At 30.3% G+C, this 23,749-nt stretch overlaps 3 protein-coding genes across 7 annotated transcripts; all 3 read right to left on the reverse strand.

Moving 5' to 3' along the window:
- Nucleotides 1-654: 654 nt before the first annotated feature.
- Nucleotides 655-11,040, reverse strand: LOC103483560 (protein NRT1/ PTR FAMILY 5.2-like). Of its 4 annotated transcripts, XM_051086045.1 has the most exons (7): nt 6,937-7,164; nt 6,676-6,832; nt 4,517-4,707; nt 4,196-4,413; nt 2,671-3,239; nt 2,007-2,282; nt 655-1,383 (listed from the first exon to the last, which is right to left on the reverse strand). In XM_051086045.1, exons 3-7 carry the CDS (start codon nt 4,650-4,652, stop codon nt 801-803), a joined length of 1,782 nt encoding a protein of 593 aa, XP_050942002.1. In that variant the 5' UTR covers nt 4,653-4,707; nt 6,676-6,832; nt 6,937-7,164; the 3' UTR covers nt 655-800. The 4 variants fall into 4 exon arrangements, with proteins under 4 accessions (XP_050942002.1, XP_050942005.1, XP_050942003.1 ...); XM_051086048.1 differs by lacking the exons at nt 4,196-4,413; nt 4,517-4,707; nt 6,676-6,832; nt 6,937-7,164 and adding an exon at nt 10,899-11,040; XM_051086046.1 differs by lacking the exons at nt 4,517-4,707; nt 6,676-6,832; nt 6,937-7,164 and having other exon boundaries at nt 4,074-4,337.
- Nucleotides 7,921-11,538, reverse strand: LOC103483564 (protein NRT1/ PTR FAMILY 5.2-like). 2 transcript variants are annotated; one of them, XM_051086044.1, is made up of 5 exons: nt 11,331-11,538; nt 11,021-11,238; nt 10,011-10,579; nt 9,291-9,566; nt 7,921-8,647 (listed from the first exon to the last, which is right to left on the reverse strand). In XM_051086044.1, exons 1-5 carry the CDS (start codon nt 11,464-11,466, stop codon nt 8,053-8,055), a joined length of 1,794 nt encoding a protein of 597 aa, XP_050942001.1. In that variant the 5' UTR covers nt 11,467-11,538; the 3' UTR covers nt 7,921-8,052. The 2 variants fall into 2 exon arrangements, with proteins under 2 accessions (XP_050942001.1, XP_016898910.2); XM_017043421.2 differs by lacking the exon at nt 11,331-11,538 and having other exon boundaries at nt 10,899-11,048.
- Nucleotides 11,539-13,217: 1,679 nt separating this feature from the next.
- Nucleotides 13,218-18,295, reverse strand: LOC103483562 (protein NRT1/ PTR FAMILY 5.2-like). Its single transcript, XM_051086049.1, has 5 exons — nt 17,975-18,295; nt 17,677-17,894; nt 14,658-15,223; nt 14,287-14,553; nt 13,218-14,109 (listed from the first exon to the last, which is right to left on the reverse strand). Exons 1-5 carry the CDS (start codon nt 18,102-18,104, stop codon nt 13,539-13,541), a joined length of 1,752 nt encoding a protein of 583 aa, XP_050942006.1. The 5' UTR covers nt 18,105-18,295; the 3' UTR covers nt 13,218-13,538.
- Nucleotides 18,296-23,749: the final 5,454 nt, after the last annotated feature.

A 23,749-nucleotide genomic window follows, 5' to 3' on the forward strand; every position in this document is an offset into this window, starting at 1 on the left:
TTATTTTGATTTAGCTTGGGGTTTTTTCGTAAAAAAACTCAAAGTACGTACACATGCAATATATATATATAACACATATATATACATGAAGATTTTGATGTCTTCAATCTTATGGATAAAAATATATGTTAATTACCGTTGAATTATGATGTTAAATTCATGTACTTGTTAATGAAAAATAAATAAACCCATTAATATATATATAACATCGATGTATTTATTAAAAGATATTATACAATTTAATGTATTAATTTTATCATTTCTTACTATTGTCAATCACATTAGAACAATTTAGTAGAATAATTTCAGTATGTGGCATTGGTAAGACATTGTTTCAAGAGTTCGCAACAAAACCACCCTATTCAAAGAGATGTAAGTAGCAAGAGAATAAAGTTAAAAGGGTAAATTTTAGTCATGTTTAATAGATATTCTTTTGTTAAAGGGTCTTTCTCTTCTTGTTTGAAACCGTCGAAATGGTTGACTCTAATTGACGAATTTCATATTAATCATAAAGAGAACAAGTAAATATTTCTAAAACATATCTAAATTTCAGCTCTCTTTATCGTTTTAGATCGTCAAATGACATATTCACATGACATCTTAACAACCTCTACACCAATTGAGACATAAGCAAATATTCCTCGAAAACACATCTAAAGCTTGGAATCCTTTTTATTTGTATACATTGAAAACAATATTACAACCATCTAACTGACATATAGTTCCACACAAGGAACGTCTACATATGTAATTAAAAGAAACACAAGAAAACATTACAAATTAAATCTTAGCTTTTATTTTTAAGCCTTTGATTTCTTCTTCTTAAGTTCATCAGTAAGAACTTGAATGGAATCAGAGACTTCAGCTTTGTAGACATAAAATTTGGAAATGAGCAAAAAGAGGAAGAAGTTAACAGAACTCATAACTGCAAGTAAAGCATAGAAGTAATTAAGATGAGAAGCATTCAAGTTGTTCAAAATCCATCCATTGCCTTGTCTTTTGGTAATCTCAGAAACTTTAGAAAGAATAAAAGTACTGAGGAAGTTCCCAATTCCAAGTGAAGTCGTAAAGTATGAACTGCCAAGACTTTTCATGTTTTCTGGTGCTTGATCATAAAAAAATTCATTATTGGCAATTAGAAGGAATGCATCAGCAACTCCTGTGAGGATGAATTGAGGGAGGAGAATGAAAATGGTTAAAGGAAGTTCTTTTTGCTCGTGGGCTGATGATCCATATTTTGCAGCAATATGAAGTCTATGCTTTTCCACTTGAGATGCAACTGTCATTACTAAAACATGGCAGATCATTCCAATTCCCATTCTTTGTAACATTGTGATTCCCCTTGGATTTTTGGTCACTCTCTGCATTATCTTCAAAAAGATTCTGTACCAAGAAATAGAAATGAATGTATTAACTATGGATCATTTCTTATTTTTACCTTTCTAGTTCGTGAGGTTTCTTGCTGGTGATTCTAGACCAAAAGACAATCAACATCAAGCAAAAACAAAAACGACTAAGTCAATAAGATAGATTTTGGTTTATAAATGACAACTTAGGACCAAAATGCATGAGCCGGATGGCGTTGGCTTAAGCCAACATATTCGACCTCAACCAAGGACGAGGTCAAGGTCGACCCTCACAAAATATCAAATGTGGCATTCCTCAACCTAGTGAATCAAAAGATAACTGTAATGCAACTCTAAAACTCTACGGGAAAAGACCTAGGTCAACTATACATATCAATACATTGTGATAACTTAGGAGAGAAAGTAAATTCATTCTTATACTCAAAACTTTCAACACGTTACATAGATATACTTTCTAATTTAAATATCACAGCTTGTGTGGCAAGTACGACATAGGTGTGCAGATACAAATTTACTATCGTTATAACATGAATATTATATGTATTTTTCTAATCCAAGTTTTGACATCAACAAAGTTTGGACAACGACATGTGCTCAAATTCATGCAGTCTTAACCAAGTATAGAAGATACTCAAATACCTGTCATAGATGAGAATTGTGAGAAGCATGGAGATGGTGACAAAAGCATATAAACTAGCAGGAGGGACCTTGAAGTGGCTGCCAATGCTTCTATTCAAAGTGGTGCCTTGTTTGATAAAAAGGGTGTGTGTTTGTGCCACCATTGCGCTTGGTATGAATGAGCATACCATAATTGGTATCATTCTCACCATTTGTTTTGTCTCCTCCACTTCTGTCACTGTGCATATCCTCCATGGATCACTTGAAACTCTTCTTATAGCTGCCTTATTCAGAAACCTACATATTATACAATTCTCAATGTATTAAAACCTTTGTTTAAAGAATTGTATGGATAGAATTATTAGAGAAACATAGAATTTCACCTCAAAATTACCAAATGACAATTATAGAAACTTCAACTCTAAATATGGAGACTTAAAACTCCTCCCATTATTCCTCTTTGAGTTCATTATACTGGGATAGATTCTAACTTTTCTGAACCAAATATACTTATTTGAGCTTTACAAGCTTTGGTACCATACTAGAGAAACATGATATTCTAAAGTTGTGAGACCTCCCTTTCTTTTCAACTTGGGATCTTCACCAGAAACGAAGACTAAAGAAATCATTGGATTCATCAATCAAACAAAACAGACTTTAAAAGCAGTGATTAACGTCAGCTCACCTTAAGGATGGAGTGGAATCAATCTTGAAAGTTCCATTCTTGGAGTAATTTTGAAGGTCAAGCTCATGTAATTGATTTGGGTCATTAGGAAGAGGAAGCCTCCAATTCCAAATAGCAGCAACAATGACATTAGCCATTGTAATGAAGGGGCTTCCATTGGGAGGCTTATGCCTATAAAAGGGAGTGCCAACAACAAATAAAAGAATGGCAACACCCAACCCAATAGTGGGAATTCCATATCCTAAGCTCCACCCAACATTGTCCTGAATGTAAACCAAAAAAGTAGAGGCAAAGAGAATGCCAGAGAACACAGTAAACAACCACCAGTTGAAGAAGGACAGCTTTTGGGCCTTCTCCTTCGGATCAAAATCGTCGAATTGGTCGGCTCCCATCGTCGAGATGTTTGGTTTGGTCCCGCCCGAGGCAATTGCCAACAAGTAGAGGGAGCCAAAGAACACGGCTAACTGTAATTTAGAGGCTTGCTTGCAATTTTCTCTACTAATGGATGCGGAACATGGCGGTGGTTTTAAGCTTGGGATTGACACTGCCGCTGTTAGAAGAGCCATTGCCTGTAGTTTCGTCAAAATATAGTTTTACTAAGATCGTAAAACTTAATAGATAACTCCAAATATAACAATACCTCTAAAATATCAAACACTATGTAAATAGATTCATGTATTTCAATGGTAAATTATATCATTGATATATATATATATCAATGTCCTTGAAGTCTTACTTTTACAAAAAATTTCAACGAAAATAGTGTTTTTTTCTAGAAAATTACAAAAACTTAGATCAATTAATAAACATATCTATTATTTATATCATATTAGTAACATTTTGATATTTATTATTATTATATCTTTTTTGTATTTCGTGATTTTTCATATAATAAAATAAAAATATTAATTCATCTCGCATATCAATATTAAATCTATGAAAATTTAGAAGTATTTATACATCAAGAAAAATTTAATAATTTAATACTATAATTTATAGGTAAGAATCTACCATTAAAAGATTTCTATATTTATAATTTTTAAAAAATAGATAACGTTGTATGCCTAGTAATTAGATTTAAGAGTGATACATATTTAACCTTTAAAATTTAAATTTTTATTGAGACATTTTTAAATATAATAAAATAAACTAAAATATTTACTAACATATAACAAAATTGAAGATTATATTAATGACAGAAATCAATAAATTTTTACAAACGAATTTGAAAATTTTTTATATTTTATAAATCATTTTCCATTTTCATTTTTATTATTATCTAAATCCATGTACATCAAATAGTTGGAAATAAATTTAAAAAACAATAATCATGAGGTAGAAAGAAAAGCTTGGAAAAATAAAATAAAATAAAAAGAGTTTTGGTGGCACGTACGCAGTGTTACCTTAACAGGTAACAGTTAACACCCACTTGGATCTCACTGCCATACCCTCATCTTTGACTTTTCTCCATTCAAATTTCTTTTCGAAGTTAGGAGGACTTCAATTCCTCAGATAGAGTTCATACCATAAAACAAACGAGAGAGGAGATGAAGAAGGTGCGATAGCGACCGAGATGAGCATCGGCCACATAAGCCCCGATGATGGGCATAATCCAAACGGTTCCGCTCCAATTGGTGACATTGTTAGAAGCAGTGAGAGTGTCTTGATTGAGTTTAGTAGTCAAATATATAATGAGATTGGCCGAAATCCCATGGAACATCATTCTCTCGATTAGTTCGTACCCTGAAAGAAAAAAGGAAAAAAAGCCTTAAATACGATCGGGTCAACGGTGGTCATATGCAAATAATAATAATAATGATAATTGAAAAAAAAAAAATGGTTATACCGAGGATGAAAGAACAGGCTTTCCACCGGCCGGTTTTGGAGCGGAGAACGGTGTTGCCCTTCCAATCGACGGTTCCATCTTTCGTGTAGTTGTGGAGGTCGAGTCCTGCTTCTTGATTTGCTGCAGCATCCGCCATTACTGGAGGAGGAAGCTGTAGTCGCTGTTTCTGTTTGCTCTATGAAGCAGCTAAACTAAAATGGTATAGAAAAAATATTATACCAAAAACGAAGTGATTCTATATATATTTTTTTTACTTGAAGCACTATAAAAAAATATGAGAATAAAGAATTCAGAATAATTATTATGTTTTGAATTTTTTGAATTTTTTATTACATGATGTGGACTTCCAACTAAATGAAGTGTAGCATTCTTTTATATTTTTAAGAAATGGGTCTACTGAAAAATACAACGAAACCCACCAAATATAATTTTTTAAAATAAATCATACGATTATAAAAACGTGATCTTCAACCAGATTATATATTGAAAAATTGATGAATATATTCTTGAATTATTTTGAGCTAAAACCAGCCATTCTTTATGAAAAAGCTCGAATTTTTAATTAAACTCATCAACTACTTGGTGGGATATATTCTTATATCAATCAAGGTATATATCCACGTTTGATGCTTCAATTAAAGAAAGAATGAAAGAATTGCACTACCACATCAAAGGCCAACAAGAAAGACGGGCATAGTTGAATTTGGTACCACACCCATCTATAACTATAACGTAAACACCATATCCTTTTCGATATAGGAACTCAAGTTCATGTTACCAGAAGATCGAAAAGACAGTCCCAAATCTCAAGCATATACATTTTAAACCATCTAATTCTAAGTTGAGGAGATGACTGAACCAATATGTTGAACAAAGTGAGAAGTTGATCTATATATGGGTTGCCAAAGCAATTATACACTGCAAACGTGAAGGAAATGTGAAAATATAGAAGTTTCTGCCTGTCTTTGGCCCATCAATTCATCTTCGTGCAATATTCTTCGCTTTCCATTTTGAATACCTCCCCTACTCCACTTAACCATCAAAATGAAAATGAGAAAGAAAAAAAAATGTAGCCCCATTGTTGTTCAGTTCACAGATACAATAATTAATATGTTGAAGCTTTGCAATCTTCTACGTACTACATTTTCCAGAGAAAATAGAAATGCCTGCATGAAATGTTTTCTTAAATCAAATTCAGAGAGAAGGAACAGCTAGCACACCATGAGCAATTAATGTTCATTTACCAAAGGCTTGAAAAAGCTACAGAATCAGTAAAGCCAGGCCATTCATCATAGAAATGCTCCAGAAAGAAACTAACATTCTAGAAGAGAGAGACTGATAGTGATAAGAAAATACTGGAAGGAAGTAGCATGACAAAAAATGTGTCCACTTCTTGATCAGACAAGATAAGAAGTAATCTTCTATTATTTAAAGTTTACTATCTCTCTCTCTCACCCACATAATCTAAAACAAATACCCTTCTATTGAGAGCAATAAAATGAACGACAATGATCGGGGGAATTGATAGGCAACACAGCAGGAGGCTAAAATTTATTGTTATTTGGTTTCAGCATAAATAATAAAGGTACAACCACAGACAGTGTAATATGAGAAGACTGCAAGTAAATATATGAATAAAATGTGTGCCTATATCTTTGACGTTTTGTACATTTTCTCATGAAGTTCACAAATTCTTTAGTGTCAGCGACTCAGCAAAACAAATCTTGAAATTCACAAAGGCAAGGCATCCTATCCAGAACACTTCCACAGTTAAGACACTAACAAATAAAAAAAATTCAACGCAAGATCTAACTTTAATTAAGACAAATATATGTCAGCTTTTCCACATTACTGAAGAAAAGAATCGTTTCTAATTGCGAGATAAACAGTTGAGTCCAAATTAGCAATTCACTTTACTTACAAAACAAAAGCAGTGTATGTTACAATATTTTGTTGGAATTCATAAGATCGTTAAACAGAAACCAGGAATTTTTTTTTTTTTTTTACTTGAATGAAATCCACATCAAAATTTTATATCAAGCTCAACCAAAAGAAATGGTATATAAGAAGACAAAACGTGCAAACCAATTTGGAAAGGTGAATTATTATTTCAGCTGACTTTGGTTAAAGACTAATAATAATTAACCTAAAACCCTCACCTACGTGAAGATGACAGAATCTTGGAAAGAGCAACCAAGTTTTCATCAACACTAATCATTGCACCAGCATTATCAAATTCACCACAATAGTTGGGGGCTGAGAATATTGTGACAAGTTGCTTGTCAGCAAAAAACTCATAACCATCCTCCACAACACCTAGGTAAAAAAAAATCACATCAGAATGAGAAAGCAGCAATAATAAGTCACGAGAATAAACTAGGAAAAGAAAAGGAGGGAGGGAAAGAAGAAGCAGCAACCACCTGATGAGGACGGCATATGAGATCCAGGTCGTGCTTCGATAGAAGTTCTTCCACCTTATCAGGACCACTGCTCTATCATCCCGACAAGGACCTGAACCTCGTAAACCAAATCCTTCTTGAGAAGATGCGGCGATTCCAGATCATGCAAGGAAATGAAGTACGGTTTCGGAGGAAGAGGGAGACGGAGACGCTTCATTTTCCTTAAAGCAGACCAAACGTCAAGTGGACCGCCATCTCAATTATAGTCGGCGGTAATTTTAGTAATAATAATTAAATATATAATCATATTTTAAAATAATTATAAATATATTTATAAGTGATCCATAAACTCCAATTTTATTAGAATAGATTTCGATATTTACAAATTTTTTAAAATATTATAATATATTTAATTATTTTAAATCTAATTATTATAATACAAAATTTTGCTTTTTTATTTTTGAAAAATCAGTCTATCTCCTATTCATTTCTTAGGTTGATTTGTATCTTATTTTAGTATAATGGTTGAATTTTTTAAAAATCTCAATGATTAACCGAAAGAATAGTTTTAAAAAGATATGCTACTTTAAAAAACAAAACAAGAAATGTACTATTTTTATCCATTTCCCCCTATCTTAGCTAGTGATATGACTCACAAGAGAACTTCAATTATAAAATGGAAAATCTAAAGGTCAGGTCTACTTATTATTTAACTAGAAAAGGGAAAAAGAAAAAAAAAAAAAAAAAAAAAGACATGATATAATCTTTCATAAAGTCAGATGTTTAAGTCTGTACTAAAAATAGGTATCTTTTTGGTTTGATGGACAGTACAACTCGACATCCACGTCTGAATAAAGAAAACTCGAGGTCTTTTCTATTTTGGATAAAAATCATCGAATTGGCCGCTCCAATCAACGAATTTTAAATTAATCACACCCAAAGAGAAAAAGTAAAACATTCCTAGAACATGTTCAGATTGTTAGCATCCTTTTTACTCTGTATACATGAAAACAATACAACACAATACACATCCATTATTTGATATTATATGCAGTGGAAAAACACAAGGGAAAAATCTACAACTCAACGATGGAAGCATGCAGTATCCAAATTAACATTACAACTAAAATCTTAGCTTCATATTTCAACCTGTCCCTTTGATTTCTTCTTTTTGAGTTCATCAGTAAGAACTTGAATGGAATCAGAGACTTCAGCTTTGTAGACATAAAATTTGGAAATGAGCAAAAAGAGGAAGAAGTTAACAGAACTCATAACTGCAAGTAAAGCATAGAAGTAATTAAGATGAGAAGCATTCAAGTTGTTCAAAATCCATCCATTGCCTTGTCTTTTGGTAATCTCAGAAACTTTTGAGAGAATAAAAGTACTTAGGAAGTTCCCAATTCCAAATGATGTCATAAAGTATGAACTGCCAAGACTTTTCATGTTTTCTGGTGCTTGATCATAAAAAAATTCATTACTGGCTATTTGAAGGAATGCATCAGCAACTCCTGTGAGGATGAATTGAGGGAGGAGAATGAAAATGGTTAAAGGAAGTTCTTTTTGCTCGTGTGCTGATGATCCATATTTTGCAGCAATATGAAGTCTATGCTTTTCCACTTGAGATGCAACTGTCATTACTAAAACATGGCAAATCATTCCAATTCCCATTCTTTGTAACATTGTGATTCCCCTTGGATTTTTGGTCACTCTCTGCATTATCTTCACAAAGATTCTGTACCAAGAAATGGAAATGAATGTATTAACTATGGATCATTTCTTACTTTTACCTTTCTAGTTCATAAGGTTTCTTGCCAGTGATTCTAGACAAAAAAAAAAAAAAAAAAAACACAATCTAACATCAAACAAAAACAGAAACGACAAAGTCAATGGGATAGCAAGATTTCGGGTTACAAATGGCAACTGAGGACCAAAATGCATGGGGCTAGAAAAGGGGGTTGGGTTGGAATTGGCCCAAGCCAACATATTCAACCTCAACCAAGGCCGGTCGACCCTAACAAAATATCAAATGTGGCATGCCTCAACCTAGTGAATCAAAAGATAGTCGTAATGCAACTCTAAAAACTCTATAGAAAAAGATCTAGGTCAAGTATACATCATGATAGCTGAGAAGAGAAAGTATGTTCATTCTTATACTCGAAACTTTTAACTCTTTACATAGAAATACTTTCTAACTTACGCATCACAACTTATGTGGCAAGTACCACACAGGTGTGTGGATAAAAATTTACCATCATTATCACATGACTATCAGGTGTATTTTCTAATCCGAATTTTGACATTATTAACAAAGTTTAGACAATGACAAGTGCTCAATTTCATGTACTCATAACCAAGTTTTGAAGATACTCAATTACCTGTCATAAATGAGAATGGTGAGAAGCATGGAGATGGTAACAAAAGCATATAAACTAGCAGGAGGGACTTTGAAGTGGCTACCAATGCTTCTATTCAAAGTGGTGCCTTGTTTGATAAAAAGGGTGTGTGTTTGTGCCACCATTGCGCTTGGTATGAATGTGCATGCCATAATTGGTATCATTCTCACCATTTGTTTTGTCTCCTCCACTTCTGTCACTGTGCATGTCCTCCGTGGATCTCTTGAAACTCTTCTTATAGCTGCCTTATTCAGAAACCTACATATTATAGGATTCTCAATGTATTAGAACCTTGTTAAAAGAATTGTATGGATAGAATCACAGGAGAAACATAGAATTTCGGCTCAAAATTACCAATTGACAATAAGAGAAGTAATGGTTGTTCTTATTAGAGATACTTAAACCCCAAATATGGAGACTTAAAATCCCTCCCCATAATGCCTCTTTGAGTTCATTACTTTGGGATAGATTCTAACTTTTCTGAACCAAATACCCGTTTGAGTTTTACAAGCTTTTGTACCTTATCAAAGAAACATGATATTAATCCTAAAGTTGTAAGACCTCCCTTTATTTTCAACTTGGGATTTTCAACAAAAACAAAGACTAAAGAAATCGTTGGATTCACCGTTAAGAAAACACATTTTCAAGACTTAAAAAATCAATCAAAACAGACTTTAAAAGTAGTGATTAACGTCAGCTTACCTCAAGGATGGAGTGGAATCAATCTTGAAAGTTCCATTCTTGGAGTAATGTTGAAGGTCAAGCTCATGTAATTGATTTGGGTCATTAGGAAGAGGAAGCCTCCAATTCCAAATAGCAGCAACAATGACATCAGCCATTGTAATGAAGGGGCTTCCATTGGGAAGCTTAAGCCTATAAAAGGGAGTGCCAACAACAAATATTAGAATGGCAACACCCAACCCAATAGTGGGAATTCCATATCCTAAGCTCCACCCAACATTGTCCTGAATGTAAACCAAAAAAGTAGAGGCAAAGAGAATGCCAGAGAACACAGTAAACAACCACCAGTTGAAGAAGGACAGCTTTTGGGCCTTCTCCTTCGGATCAAAATCGTCGAATTGGTCGGCTCCCATCGTCGAGATGTTTGGTTTGGTCCCGCCCGAGGCAATTGCCAACAAGTAGAGGGAGCCAAAGAACACGGCTAACTGTAATTTAGAGGCTTGCTTGCAATTTTCTCTACTAATGGATGCGGAACATGGCGGTGGTTTTAAGCTTGGGATTGACACTGCCGCTGTTAGAAGAGCCATTGCCTGTAGTTTCGTCAAAATATAGTTTTACTAAGATCGTAAAACTTAATAGATAACTCCAAATATAACAATACCTCTAAAATATCAAACACTATGTAAATAGATTCATGTATTTCAATGGTAAATTATATCATTGATATTGGAGTATATTAACTATAAGTCTACCTTAAATATGTTGATGAATTTGCTATTTTTAATAATTCTCCATTTTTATTTTTATTAGGGTCGAAATCCATGTACATCAAATATTTTAAAATGAAGAAAAAGCTTGGAAAAATAAAATAAAATAAAAAGAGTTTTGGTGGCACGTTCGCAGTGTTACCTTAACAGGTAACAGTTAACACCCACTTGGATCTCAATGCCATACCCTCATCTTTGACTTTTCTCCATTCAAATTTCTTTTCGAAGTTAGGAGGACTTCAATTCCTCAGATAGAGTACATACCATAAAACAAACGAGAGAGGAGATGAAGAAGGTGCGATAGCGACCGAGATGAGCATCGGCCACATAAGCGCCGAGGATGGGTGTAATCCAAACGGTTCCGGTCCAATTGGTGACATTGTTAGAGGCAGTGAGAGTGCCTTGATTGAGTTTAGTGGTCAAATATATAATGAGATTGGCAGAAATCCCATTGAACATCATTCTCTCTATCAGTTCGTACCCTGAAAAAAAAAAAAACTTAATTACGATCGGGTCAACGGCGATCATATGCAAAAAAAAAAGAGAAATTAATAGAGTTAAAAGAAATTTATACCGAGGATAAAAGAACAGGCTTTCCACCGGCCGGTTTTGGAGCGGAGAACGGGGTTGGCCTTCCAATCGACGGTTCCGTCTTTCGTGTAGTTTTGGAGGTCGAGTCCTGCTTCTTGATCTGCTGCAGCATCCGCCATTGGTGGAGGAGGATAAGCTGTATGGTGGCTGTTTTTATTTGCTCTATGATGCAGCTCCAAACACAATGAGTATTAGTTTATGAAATGTGAGACCACACATCACCATTGCTGCTCTTTTATATTTAAAATATTACTTCCCTCCGGTATTTTTAAAATATCTATTTTAGTCGTTTGTTTTATACTTACACTTGAAGAACATGTTTGATATTCATTTTTTTTTAAATTAAGTCATTTTTTATATTGATTTGCATCTTATTTAAGTATAATCGAGAGAATTCTTAGTTAAATTCTAAAAATAAAAATAATTTTATCGATAATAGACTTCTATTACTATATATCTATCAATATGACTGATATCGGTGTCTATCAATGTTTATTATTAATAGAACATGAAATTTTGCTATATATCGTTGACATTTTTCACAATTAATTATTATAACCACGAACTATAATAATCAATTGAGTTTTCTAAATGTTTCGTTAATGTTTTATAAAAACACATATAAAAAGGATTTAAAATATCTTTATATCCTTTAATGTGAACTAAAACTACTAATTGAATGTGTTGAATAATGTTAATTACTATATAGTAAGTATTATGCTTATGAAATATGAGTTTGTTTCTTTTCCTCGTGAGGCATTAATGATTATAATTGGTGTTCTAAGGTATGATGTCACTTAATACATTTAATCCTTTTTTTTTTCTCAAGGCATATTTTAGTCAACTTGATGTTTATTAATTAATATGCATCTATAGTTTGACATTTAGATTCCTTTTAACTTTAAACAACATGCAATAAGTAATCATAATTAATTTAGATTGCTATATAACATATCTTTGACTAACTAATTTCAAACCAAATAAACAAGTACTTTATGATTATAATAATAAAATTAAATTCTTCTTAGATGAATGACGTAGATACATATGTAATTTTATAGTATCATTGACGATATTTAGATCAGTATATTCATTCATATTTACAAGTGGTTCGATAAACAAATTAGTATTTTAATTAAACGAATCCATTAAAATTTTATTTGGTACCTAATTCGAGTTTGTGTTCACTATTCTCAAGTTTGTTGCAAGTGTATGAATTATGCATTTCTATAGCTTTTCGTATAAATAAATCCAAACTTTAATTTGGATTTGAAATTTAAAATTATATAAAAAGAATAAAACTTTAATAAATATAACACTTTTGATGTTATAAACTTAATTATATTTTTTAAATTAAGATATGCATAATAAATTTTTGTTATATTATCAAATAATATATAATTTTATAAACATAAAACATAGTCATGAATTAAGTAATCATAGTTTTCTAGAGTTATGGATACAACTTTATTTTGATTAGTAAATTAATTGTTTTAGAATTATCTAGCTAATTTTCTTTCTAAATTTTTAGTAAATTTATCATTGAAAATTGTTTTTTTTTTTTAATTTCTTTATAGAGTATTATAGAGAAATTTTTATTTTGGTCAAACATGTGATGGGTAAAAATGGTTGACCATGGACATGATTAGTGGGAAGAAGAATCTTAATCTCCCAACTTCGTCACCGCAAGCATAATTAAATTTTAATTATACTTTGTTATTTATAGTTCTAATCATAGATTTAAATAAAATTAATTAAGAGATCAAAATATCTAAAACAAATATCTGTTTCAATTTTAATCTCAACAAAAAAGAAAAAGAAAGGGTCAATCACCTTTGTAACAGTGGAGTCTTTGCAACAAAATACGATAGGATCCAATTTCAAATCTTATTCCTTCCCTTTCCTTGTATATCTAAAAGTAATGTTACAACACACCCTTGGAATATTTAGTGAAAGGATGAAGAAAAATACTACATACATATGTCAAAACAACAAAAGTAAAACTTCCTAAGTGTGTATATATATATATATATATATATATATATATATATATATATATACTAAGAAATACTTACCTAATTGGCTTGCACCTATATTCTTACTGACCACCATTAAAACTTTGATGTCTATGTCTATATTTGTTGATCGTCAAAAACATAATGGTGGTCAGTAAAAACAATGATGGTTACGTTCAACCCTTAAATTTCTTATCCTTGAGTTCATCGGCAAGAACCTTAATGGAAGTGGAAACTTCGGCTTTATAGACATAGAATTTGGAGACGATCAAGAAAACAAAGAAGTTGATGGTACTAAGAACAGCAATTAATGCATAGTAGTAATCAAGATGAGAAGAATTGAGGTTGTTGAGAACCCATCCGTTCCCATTTTTGATAGTGATGTGAGAAACTGTTGAAAGAAGGAAAGTACTAAGGAAGTTGCCAATGCCAAGAGAAGTCATTGAGAATGAAGTGCCTAAGCTCTTCATTGTTTCGGGAGCTTGGTCATAGAAAAACTCAATCTTTGCTACTTCCATGAACGCATCTGCTGTTCCCATGAGCATGAATTGAGGGAGGAGTGTGAAGATGGTTAAGGGAAGAACTTGTGGTGATCCATTTTCTCTAGCTACTTTAAGTCTATGGGTTTCAACTCTCGATGCAATTGTCATTATTAAGATGTGGAGAATCATTCCAATTCCCATTCTTTGTAGCAGTGTGATTCCTCTAGGATTTTTTGTTATTCTCTGCATTATCTTCACAAATACCCTGTTTATTCAAATGGGGAAGCATATCAAACATCTGCTTATTTTGTTGAAACAAAACAGTGTTATTGAAGGTGTAACTGAGAAATTTGAACAATGTAACAGTAACAAAATATAAAAAAGAACTTTAATTATAAAGCAGTGTAGAAATTGGGTATAACATAATTATTTGTGGATGTACCTGTCGTAGATGACAACACTGAGGAGCATGGAGATGGTGACAAAAGAAGCTAAACTTGCAGCAGGGATTTTGAAGTGGCTACCAACGCTTCTGTCCAAAGTGGTGCCTTGTTTTATGAAAAGGGTGTGTGTTTGAGCCAACATTGTGCTTGGAATGAATGTGCATATCAGAATTGGTATCATTTTTAGCATTTGTTTGGTTTCTTCCACTTGGGTCACTGTGCATAACTTCCATGAGCCTCTTCTTATAGCAGCCTTGTTCAAGAACCTATACACAGTTCAAACATACAGGAATTTATATAATTGAGATCATAGTAGTGGAGAAGTGAAAAGTGCAAGTAATTAATGGAAAGAAAAAAAAGGAGAGATCACCTAAAGGATGAAGTGGAATCAATCCTAAAAGTTCCTTGCTTGGAATAATCTTCAAACTCAAGTTCATGAAGTTCTTTAGGATCATTAGGAACAGGAATCCTCCAATTCCTAATAGCACCAACGATGACACTAACCATCGTAGTGAAAGGGCTTCCATTAGGTATCTTGTGCCTATAAAATGGTGTCCCAGCAAGAAATATCACAATCGAAATGGCAAGCCCAATTGTTGGAAGTCCATACCCCAAGCTCCATCCCACATTGTCTTGAATGTAAACCAAAATTGTGGTGGCAAATAGAGTCCCAAAGAATATACTGAACATCCACCAATTGAAGAATGACAACTTTTGGGCCTTCTCTTTCGGATCGAACTCGTCGAACTGGTCCGCTCCCATCGTGGATATGTTTGGCTTTGTGCCCCCGGTCCCGAGCGCTAGCAAGTAGAGAGCGCCAAAGAACACTACGAGCTGTAACGTGGAGGCTTTCTCGCAGTTTTCTTTGTTCACGTCTAAACATGGTGGTGGTTTTAGACTTGGCAATGATACTGCTAATGTTAGAATTCCCATTCCCTATCAAAGTATCCATTATACCTTAATTAATACTACATTTTAGTGATTAATTAAGATTAGAGGTAGAATATCAAACTACCAACCTTTGGGATATATAATTTAAATAGATATTTCAATACAACATAAGAATTTTAAGAATTTTTAGGTAATGTGGATACTTACAATACCATGCATGTGTCAAATTTCAATTATCACTTAATTATGCTAAGGTTAGTAACTAAATCAATATTAATGAAATAATATTTGAAAACAAAACATTGCCATGTGGCAATTTCTTCTAAAAAAATACCAAACAATTGCCATGTTTAAAAATATTAATATAGTCATTTATTAATCCAAACGTGTATTTTTTAAAAAATATTTTTGAATATAACTAAATAATAGATCTATTAGAGACATTAATAGACAATATAGAAGTCTATTAATATTTATTTAAATCATAAAAGATTTGAACATTTGACAAAATATTTATGCTTCATACTAAATTTTGTTTTTTTTTTTTTTTTTTTGTTTCATGGGTATAAATAGTTCGTCAAAATCTTCTTTTTTTTAAATTTGAAAGAATCCGTGAACAATAGAAAAAATGATAAAAATATAACATTTTGACCAAATATTTAAACTTTATAAAAAATTAAATGTAATAAATTTAATTCTAAGACAAATAGTTGGTAAAATATTTCTATTAAATATTTATAAAAACGTATTTCAACAATTAATTTTCTTTTAAGAAAATATGAATGAGTAAAAATTGGGACGTTGATATTTGAATTACTCTATAAATCGTAAATATTGGAGAAGTTTTTAAAAGTACGTAATGTGTTGGTGTTGGTGGCGGTAAGGAGTAAAGGACAAACATTGTGCGAATAGAATACATAGGAATCAAGTTGCATATACTTTTTAATAACAATGGACAAAATGATGCATCCCTCCCAAGAAATAATTGATACCCATTTCTTGACTTCCACCCCCATCGTTTAAGACCACACATTACACTGTCTACTACTACTACTACTACTTCCTCTCAACAAATATAAATAGCTAGAAATTGGAGTAAGAAAGTCCAACTCTAAAACCGACTCATTTTAAAATTAAATAATGATGTCTCGATAATCCCCCTCGTGGAACCCAAAATTCATCGGACCAATTAATATAATCCTCGTTTTTTCCTTCATTTTAAGGAATATGTTTACAAGATTGATACTCTCTCACTCTAATTAATCAAAGATACTCCACATCCCATTATTATTTTCTTTTTCTAATTTTTCAATATCTAACTCAAACTATACAATGATTTAAATAAAAGATTCTAGTTGTAATCTAATTTAAGGATGGATATATTTATTGGTACTTATAGCGATGTATGGCATCTTGACGTAGTCCTTAAATATTTTAACTTCGATCTAATTTAGAAAAGAGAGATTTAACTATGATTTGTTTTTGTACTTATCTTGCCTATAAATATATATTACACATATGTTACGTTTAGGTTGAATTTTTTTTAAAGAATAGTTGGTTATATAATACTTTAGATGATAATTGTGTCTCCTTTCAGAAAACACGGGATGGTGAAAACTTAGCGTTCGGATTAATTAGAGTGTTTTTAGACCTTTCATAGTAGTGTTTTTCTAAAAGTTTTTAAGCTATATGTGTCCTTTTATACTTAATCATATTTTTTTGAATGTTATGTTTACTTAGTTTTTATATCTTAAAATTATTACCGCATGTTTCAGACGTTTTCAAATTTGTATTTATTTGGTTTTGGATTTTTAAAATTTTATAATATACGGTTCGCCCTAATCTATCTAGCTCTTGTATTTATAAGGTTTAGAAATTGTGTTTATCTTGATTTTACACTTAAAAATAATAAGTAAATTTGTTCGTTAAAAAAACAACTTTTTGAAGAGCTATTCTTTTCGATTTTCAAATTCTAGCTTTGTTTTTCAAACAATTGGTACAATATAGATAGCAAACGAAGAAAGTTGAAAGTGAAAGTAACACGTTCATATAAACTTAATTTTGAAAAACAAAATGGTTGTCAACGAAGACGTTAAATTTATATTAATCCAATTTATATACTTATAAGAACATCTAACATTTTCATAAAACCTTCATTTAATTTGGATATATCTAACTAATTTTATGCAACTAATGAATCTATCAATATAAATTTATATTATATGTCACCCTTATATTGTCATATATATTATATCTTCCCTCAGTGTGTTCAATTCAATTAAAATGAATCGAAACACATTCTCTTTGAAGTGTGAACATGAACATGGAAGGTGGGGTAAGAAATTAATGTTGCTCTGTCCCTTCCATATTTAAGAAGAGACAACAACTCAACATAGACAGCTTTAAGAATTTCAATGGATATAAACCCCAATCAAATTCATGAGACTCATTACTTTAGACCTGCCTGAAAGTGATAAGTGTTGCTTAGGAAAACATACCGTAAGGCAGATGGCCGAGGCGATGAGAAAAGTCCGGTAACGGCCGAGATGAGCATCGGCAACGTACGCCCCTAAGATCGGCATAATCCAAACTGTTCCAGACCAATTGGTGACATTGTTGGCCGACGTGACGGTTCCTTGATGCAACTTCTTCGTTAAGTATATAATTAAATTCGTCGATATCCCATAATACGCCATCCGTTCAAACACTTCGTATACTGTCACATAACACCCCAGATTATAGTACTAAACCCTAGAACGACAAAATAGTAAATCTAGAAGGGAGTGAGAGAGTTACCAACGATGAAGGAGCACGCTTTCCAACGGCCTCGTTGGGAGCGGAGGACGGGGTTGCCTTTGAGATCAACGGTTCCATCTTTGGTATAGCCGTCGAGGCCGGTTTCTTCGGCAGCAGAAGCAGCTGCCATGTCGTTACTAGTAGCTGTTGGGTTTAGAAATGGCCAACGTTGAATATAATTTGAAGGCTGAAGCTTTAGTTCATCTTCAAAAGACTCAAATTAATTAAACTATATGAGTAAACACCCAACTCTCACTTCATCCTTTTATATACTACAAATCTACAAACCATATCCTCTCTCTCTCTCCCTTTTGTTGGTCAACCCAAATTGCAAATTCAAACATACGGAAAAGTTAATATTTAAGAAAAAAAATGGGATGTCAATTTCATTGTAACCACTTCATGAGGTTCTAAATTGATATGGAAGTGGATTTTAGTGAGAATTGTAGAAGATTATTATAAATATTATCTTATCTATGTGTTTTATGTCTATTAAATCATGACCAACTGAATTTTAAAAAATTAAAATTATACAAAGAGAATAGAGACTAAATTTAAATTAAATGATATAGGAATTAACATATGGAAAGTTTTTCTACTCCATATATTTGTTACTAAAGAAAAAAGAAACTTTTTAAATTTATATATGGATTTCAATTTGATTTTTGACTATGAAACGAGTAAGAAAATAATTTGGCAAGAATTGAATTTTGGATCCTTTTATTTATTTATTCATTTTTCCTTTGATTGGGGAAGGATCTCCAACCTTTCATTAAATCTACAAGGTTTGGTGGTTGGGCTACCCTTAGGTTAATTTATTTTTATTCACATTTTTAGGGAATATTTTAATTCAATTATTGGTACAACACTATCTATAAAAAATAATCATAAAATAAAATGTTATACACCAATAGCTTTTGAAAAATTATTTTAAACGATAAAACTCACAAATATAATTAAATATCGCAATCTATACGTGATAAACCAATTAAGATAGACTATTATTTGTATCCATTATATAGTGTATCTTAATCTAACTTTTAGTTTATTTAACTATTTTTAAATATAGTCTATAATTTCTAAAATTTTTATTTTAAATAAAAATATTAATTATAGAGCGAGAAGAAAATCATAAAATCTAATTTTTCTAAAAAGATAAATAATCTGTTTTTCATTTTACAATTTTTGTTAATTTAACATAACAAGAATTATAAGAATATTTTAAGATCAATAATTAAAGATGTAATTCAAAAAAGAAATAGTTCACCATTAGTATTTCATACAATTTAATAGATTACAAAATTATATATATATATATATATAAAAGAATCACAATTTCCACATAAAATAATAATTCGATAAGACAAGTGGGTGTATTTTAGTATTTAATTTAAAAGCAAAAAAAAAAAAAAAAGGATGTTATTAATTGGAAAGACGTGTCTCTTTGATATTGATAATAAAAACCCTTATCAACTTTGAAAAATGTTACTCAATTCCCTCCAAAATATTACCCTCCTCCTCCTCCAAATCAATTAAAAACATCAAACTAAAAGTGAGTATTCTTTCTTTCTTTCTATATATATATATATATATATATAATTGAAAATGATAGAAGAAATTGTAGTTGATAAGTAAAAGGGGATGAAAGATTCTTATGTCACATAGGTAAGAAAGTTGACTATTAAAGTGTGTAGAGAATTAAAAGTCAAAGTTAGACTGGTCAACGACTAAGACCTGTTGGCAAATTTCTAAGTGCTTTATTGAATTTCCAAACCTGCCTAATTTACTACTCATATTAATGCTATAATAATAGTCCTCCCATCTAGAATTTTACTCTCTTTTCATTTCACACCACCTTCCATTTATTACTCTTGTTTTTCTTTTCTTAATACAACCACGACAAACTAGTCATACGATTCAATTTCGATTTCATACAGAATGTATGTGTCAATTACTATACAAATAAGTTCATCTTATTGCTATCTTTATTCTAACAATTAAATTTTCAAACTTATATTAGTATCTATTTAAGTTCTAGATGATGCATGTTTAATAGGGTTAGTTTAATTTTATTTATTTAATTAATCTCATAAACACCATGTTTGATTTGGACCTTTTTATCTACTTTAAGGCATAAATGAAAATATAATTTTTCTTTACCACATGTGAAAATCATAATCCATAAATTGGAAGATAGATAAAAATAAAGAAATAGAAAAAACAATCAAAGACCATTATAGTTTAAAATGTTCTGTGAACATGTAGGAACAATAAATTAAAGATTTTAGTTTGAAAATTCTCAACTAAATAAGAATTTAGGGTTTTAATAGATGCAATTACTTAGTTAAAAATTTTAAATTTTAGAGTGTCAAATCGAACTCAGCTCAATGGTAATTGATATAATCTTTTATTTCAAGGATATACAGTTGGTGAAGTTTAATAAAGTAAATGAATAAAAAAAAAATTAAATTTAGGACATTTATGTGGTTGGCCATATTATCTGTTTTAAGTCTCGAGTGGTGGAACCCAACAACTAAATTTCAAACGGTCTATGAGGAGATGAAATGATATGTCGAATTATTTCATTGTTATTAAAACTAAAACTATTCACAAAACATGTGCTATTGTTGGCTCGCACTCTAATTTTAAGATTTAAACAACTAATATAGTTTCAATATTTATTATTTCAAACTCTTTTTACGTTTGATTTTTTTTCATTGTTGAAACATCTTTATCATCTCCAAATGGGTACATAGTTATTCAATTGGTATTATAGTGTTAAACTTATTCTATGATCGACGTCTTCATGTTTTCATGGTTTTGATATTACCTGATAAGTAAATTGATATTTTCTTTATGTTGTTACGAAACATGAGAAATAAAAAAACAAAATGTCATTAAGTATGTGAATATAATATAAATAATATATTAGAAAAACACACAGGGGAGTAAAAAAAACAATAATACATAATACCCTAAATAATATAATTAAGGAAAAATACTAAATGAATATTGATGAAAGAAAAAAAGATCGAAGATTGTGAAATTTAAATAAAACCAAAAGGTTTTCAAATTGTGATGGATCAAATTGAAATTAGATAATAATTTTATTTTATTAAAAAACAAAGTCTTAATTATTTATAAATTATCATTCATAAGATTTTAAAATATAATGGTTATTTAAAGGTGTAAATTATTTAATTTCACTTTTAATTTTAAGGAAAATCGATTTTAGTTTTCTTTTTTTTAATTTTATTTCATCCTTTTAACTTTTTATATTCTTTATTTTAATAATTCTAGTTTTCATATATTTATTCATAATTCCTTTTTTTTTTTCTTTTGCAATAACCAAAGAAAAAAAGACATTACATTTTTCTCTTCTCAATATGACAACAACAGCCAATATCCTTAGTAGTCTTGTCAAATAATAATAATAATAATAAATGGCAAACTTTTGACTTCCAATGTATCCAATAAAATTTTTATAAATTATATATATATATATATAAAAGAAAGACATTTTATTTTCTTTCACCTTAATTGAGAAAAGGAGAGCCATGATATTTTCCTAAGCTATGATACAAAAGTGATATATAGAGTGCTATCGTCGACATTAAACTTTAGTTCATCCACTTGGTTAGTTTCTAAGTTGATCGATTATTTATTATGCTATTAAAACAAATTTTTTTTGTGTTTAAATAATCTTTGCGTAATCTTGTATTTAAAATTCAAAAAATTAGCATATATGAATAAAGAAAATACACATTATACGATATTTCCGTCTCAAAGCATGTGATTGACAATTTGACATTTAGAAATCATTATTAGAAAATTGAGAGTCTATAGTTCTATTGATTAGAGCTATAAAGATGGACTTTTTGTAACCCTAAGTTAGTGCATGCAAAAGTCATATATAAACGTAAGAGTATAAACTCTCTATATCAAATCTATGCATTTATGCACCCTTGACTAATGGCAAAAATATCTTAGATTAAGTATTATTATATTATGTAGTTTACTTTATGTGAATAAAAAATCATAGGTTTTAATTTATCGTATGTTTGAGAGTTATAGTTGGGGTAATGATTTTGTTAAATTGATTTTTATACGAGCAAACTTACACAAACTCTTGAAAGTAGTTTTCATATATTTAGGTTTGATCTTTTATTATTATGTTTAATTTCGAAATTGTATATACATTTTTATTTGAAAAATATTGTTGAATTTTTTTTTAGTAAAGTGAATGTTTATAATAGATTTTGAAAGAAAACTTGGAACATGTAATAATTGTTTGTTTTATTGATGATTTAATGACGGAGAATCTTGTCATCTATTGTTTTAACATTTATAATTAAAAAAAATAAATTCACAAATACCTAACCAACAATATTTCACAAAAAAAAAAAACTAAATTAAATAACCATTTTGAAATTAATTATCAGTTGATCACTTATCCACTAATTCCTTCAAAATCATTTTGAAAAGATTGTAACTTATGAAAAAAAATGATTTCCATATTCTTCATCCTTTCTTCTTTTGGTAGCTGAGTTGACTAACGACTGCTTACAAATCTCTCTTCTCGAAGCAAAGATATGGAAAAAGTAAGCAATACAAAGCTTAGACTATTATTTATCGTATTTTTAAGCTTCAAAAATATATATTTCTAAGATACCTTCCTTTTTCTTTTTATAATATATATATATATATATATATATATATATATATATATATATATATATATATATATATTATAACTAAAAATGTCATCAAAAAATTATTTTAATTTTTAAAAACAAAAGGTGAAAATACAATTACCAAACATGTTTCTACCTATGTTTTTAATTTTTAAAAACATAAAAATTAAATATAGTTATCAAACACTTTTTCCTTCAAAAAAAAAAAAGTTACTAGGCAACATGTATAGTTTTTGTTTCTTAAAAAATTGTAAAACTAACATAAAAAAGAATCAAAATAAAAACGAAATTCGATCAAAAAAGTAGTTTTTAACGATAAATAATTCAAACCTTTTGTTAGAAAAAACAATTTATGAGCTATGGGAAATAAGAACAAAAAATTATTTCGATTTTTAGTTTTAAAAAAATTAAGTCCGACAAAAAACAAAAATGTGTGGTTATCAAATGAGTCTAAGTTGTTTTCATTTTTCCTCCATTATTTATAGCAACACTATCATATGCGACGAAAGGAATTCAAAGTTTTGATTTTCTTAATCATGGTTCAACGTTTTAGACTATCTAAATTGGACTTATGTTAATATTATATTTTCTATCAAGTACTCTTTTTTTTTTTAATGTAAAACAACATAACTCACATCAAATAGGTTCGTCATCAACCTCGAGGTTAAATATTAGATCCTTCACCCTAAGAATGGTTAAAAGAAATTAAAATAAATTTATTTAGAAAAACTATTATGGAATAAAAATTTGTTTTTTTTTTATTCTCTCTTTTAGTTGATGAGTGTTTTAAAAAGAGAAGAAAATAATATCCAGTTAAAAGAAAAAAGAAACCCATTGGATATTTTCCTCCTTTAATGTCACATCTTATACGACCAACACAATTTCCACACTAAACCCTGGAGAGATAAGAGAGTAAAAGATCGATAATGAAATATTTGGTTTTTGCTAAATGTTGTTACTTGTAGAAGTATGAAAGTTCCATCCATTTTGACCTTTCTTTTTTAGGGTTTGTCAAAGAGAGAGATTTAAATCTTTAAATAAAACTAATTTCAACGTTTCTATAGTTTAGGAGAAAATTAAG

Source organism: Cucumis melo, chromosome 6 (genome assembly GCF_025177605.1).
Source record: "Cucumis melo cultivar AY chromosome 6, USDA_Cmelo_AY_1.0, whole genome shotgun sequence".
Lineage (NCBI taxonomy): Eukaryota > Viridiplantae > Streptophyta > Magnoliopsida > Cucurbitales > Cucurbitaceae > Cucumis > Cucumis melo.